Raw genomic sequence first — 2,342 nt, 5'->3', positions numbered from 1 at the left:
ATGTTCTTCTCGGTGGCATAAAAGGTACATCTTTGAACTTTGACATAGTACATTCTGTTGTGACGTCATAATGGGTGATACTCGAATACTCGACTCGACTCGAAGCATTTTACGTGATTCAGAATCGAATCACTCAGGTACTCGATTTTGCCCAGCCCTATTAGTTATATGATAGTGTCGAATGTGACTAGTTGTTTGTAATTGGTTTGCTTCATTGTCACGTAATTGTTTGGCTGTGTATAGAACAATGCATTTTTTAAAAATGGTTATCTTTTTCGTTTATGTCGGTCGATACTATCCACTCAATGAACTAACTTTACTTGATATCCGGAGCTTAAAACACTAAACTAAGAAAGTTATTTGCTTTTGTGACTCAGCTGAAGTCAGTCGCATAACTTCTGAACCCATTCATCTACTACCAGCTACCATCTTATTGAGTTCAATAGAATATACAACGCTACGGCAGCTGATACTTAACAGCAATTTCCTTCTGAAAATGTCGCTCAACATATGGATTCTTTTGATGTTCGGATTCGCAATCTACATTCGTTCGTCAGGTACGAAGAATTTGTGTTCCAATTTCAATCGGATTCTATATTTTTTCTTTTCCAGCGCAATTTTGCATGAGAAGATTCGTTAGCGGCGAATGGATCACGAAGGGGGACTGTGGGGTTGGTATACGAGTCGATTGACGTCCCCGCTGACGGTTCAATTATGTGTATTTTTCACAAAGGGCCCGGGGAGGATTTTGGGGATGCAGAAAGAACTTCAACGCAAAATTAAAGATGATAAGAAGAAATGCATTGTCGATAAGGAATGGACTGTGAGTAGCATTTCAAATATTTATTTTGCAACGCTATAAGCCAACTTGTTTTATGTCAAAATAAGACTTGACTCAGGGTTCTAATGATTCGAGTCACGACTTTCAGGTGACTAGACTTGACTCAAGTCAAAACTATAAAAGTGAGATTGGCTTGTGACTCGGGGTCTTGTGACTTATGGTTACAACCCTGGCCTGTGCCACATTCTTAAACAAATTCAGAAAATATGATTCATGAAATTTCTGAAACTGATATTATTAGCTGAATTCCGTTGCAGGTTTTCCAGCGACGAATAAACGAAAACGTGGATTTCTACCGAGATTGGGACCATTACGTGAACGGATTCGGGGATTGTGAAGGAGATTTGTGGCTCGGTAGGAAGGTTTTGATTTGATTCCAGGATTTAGTCGATCTTGTCATGGATATGACCCTTGTATTAAAGCTTATCCTGGCAAAGTAGCTTGATTCAAAACCAACGACTCCTTGCATCTCACAACCTTTGTCTCCAGGACTCGAGGAATTGCATGAAAGTACAAAGGAAGGAAATATGGAATTGGAAATCAACATGATCACGAAAGACACAGGAATTCATTGGATGGCTAAGTACAGGCAAGTTTGAAGCAACTGTTCTCGTGACATATTGTCTCTTGTCTGTTTTGAAAACATTCTTTATGGTTCTCAAAATATTTGTCCGTCAAAGAACTTTCAAACTTAAGTTCAAATTTAGCTCATATATTCTGCATGCAACCGTCTTCTACGCAATATGGACCGCACGCTGTGGACGCATATATAGCCCTTTTGGGCTTTGTGCGACGCGACATCGATATGGTATATAGATCAGTTCCAATGACTTTGTATCCATCAATATTTGTGTCTTTCGTATCCTTCTTCATTCGCTTGGATCGCTTCAATCGTTTACTTTCACTTAGGCCACAGTCTCTGTCGCATGCATCCAACTTTGGCTCTCTGGGGCCGACTTCTTACAGCGTGCACGCTTGGCTTACTATTCTTCTGTTTTTTTTAAAGACACTGTTAGTACAGCGGGGTCGACAATGAGCAGCTCAGGTAAATCTTCGACACTTAGAAACTTGCCCGAACTGGGGTTCGAACCAGCCACCATTAGTTAGCGCAGTATTACACACTGCGCCAGTCACCTGCCATATTTGTCTAAAGCTGAATCATTTCATGTGATTTCTGTAGCTGCTTGTCAAAAGAAATCAATAAAATACACGGCCCTGTTTGAGGAAATCCGCTCTTTCGATTTGACACAAACGAGATAACAAAATCCACTATCACCAAGACAGGTTTGAGGCGAACGTAATGGTAACGCATAACGCTTCCGACAACGACTTCCGGTATGGGTTTGCACCAGTGACGTGTGGTCAGGGGAGGCAAGCGCAGCAGTGAGTAAAGGAAAATTGTGAAACCTTGAACGATTATTATTGATATTTACCGGCACGACCGGCATAATTACATTTTCATACAATATACAGGCAAGTTTGAAAGCATGGATTTCTAGAA

The 2,342-nt window shown here is 40.6% G+C and overlaps 1 protein-coding gene across 1 annotated transcript; it reads left to right on the top strand.

The window, feature by feature from the left end:
- Window positions 1-592: 592 nt before the first annotated feature.
- On the top strand, window positions 593-1,557 carry LOC145436800 (ficolin-2-like). Its single transcript, XM_080314024.1, has 3 exons — window positions 593-823; window positions 1,099-1,195; window positions 1,331-1,557. The coding sequence occupies exons 1-3, from the start codon at window positions 647-649 to the stop codon at window positions 1,438-1,440; spliced, it is 384 nt and encodes a 127-aa protein (XP_080170150.1). The 5' UTR covers window positions 593-646; the 3' UTR covers window positions 1,441-1,557.
- The last annotated feature ends 785 nt before the right edge of the window (window positions 1,558-2,342 follow it).

The sequence above is a fragment of the Botryllus schlosseri genome, chromosome 4, assembly GCF_051294905.1.
Source record: "Botryllus schlosseri isolate E-star chromosome 4, Bs_hap1, whole genome shotgun sequence".
Classification (NCBI taxonomy): domain Eukaryota; kingdom Metazoa; phylum Chordata; class Ascidiacea; order Stolidobranchia; family Styelidae; genus Botryllus; species Botryllus schlosseri.
The sequence above is the reverse complement of the archived record's forward strand: the minus strand, read 5'-3'. Positions and strand labels throughout refer to the sequence as shown.

Coding starts and splice junctions, on each gene's coding strand:
- LOC145436800 (XM_080314024.1), top strand. CDS start 647: ATGGATCACGAAGGGGGACTGTGGGGTTGGTATACGAGTCGATTGACG. Junction 824..1,098: donor TTGTCGATAAGGAATGGACT/GTGAGTAGCATT, acceptor ATTCCGTTGCAG/GTTTTCCAGCGACGAATAAA. Junction 1,196..1,330: donor TGAAGGAGATTTGTGGCTCG/GTAGGAAGGTTT, acceptor CTTTGTCTCCAG/GACTCGAGGAATTGCATGAA.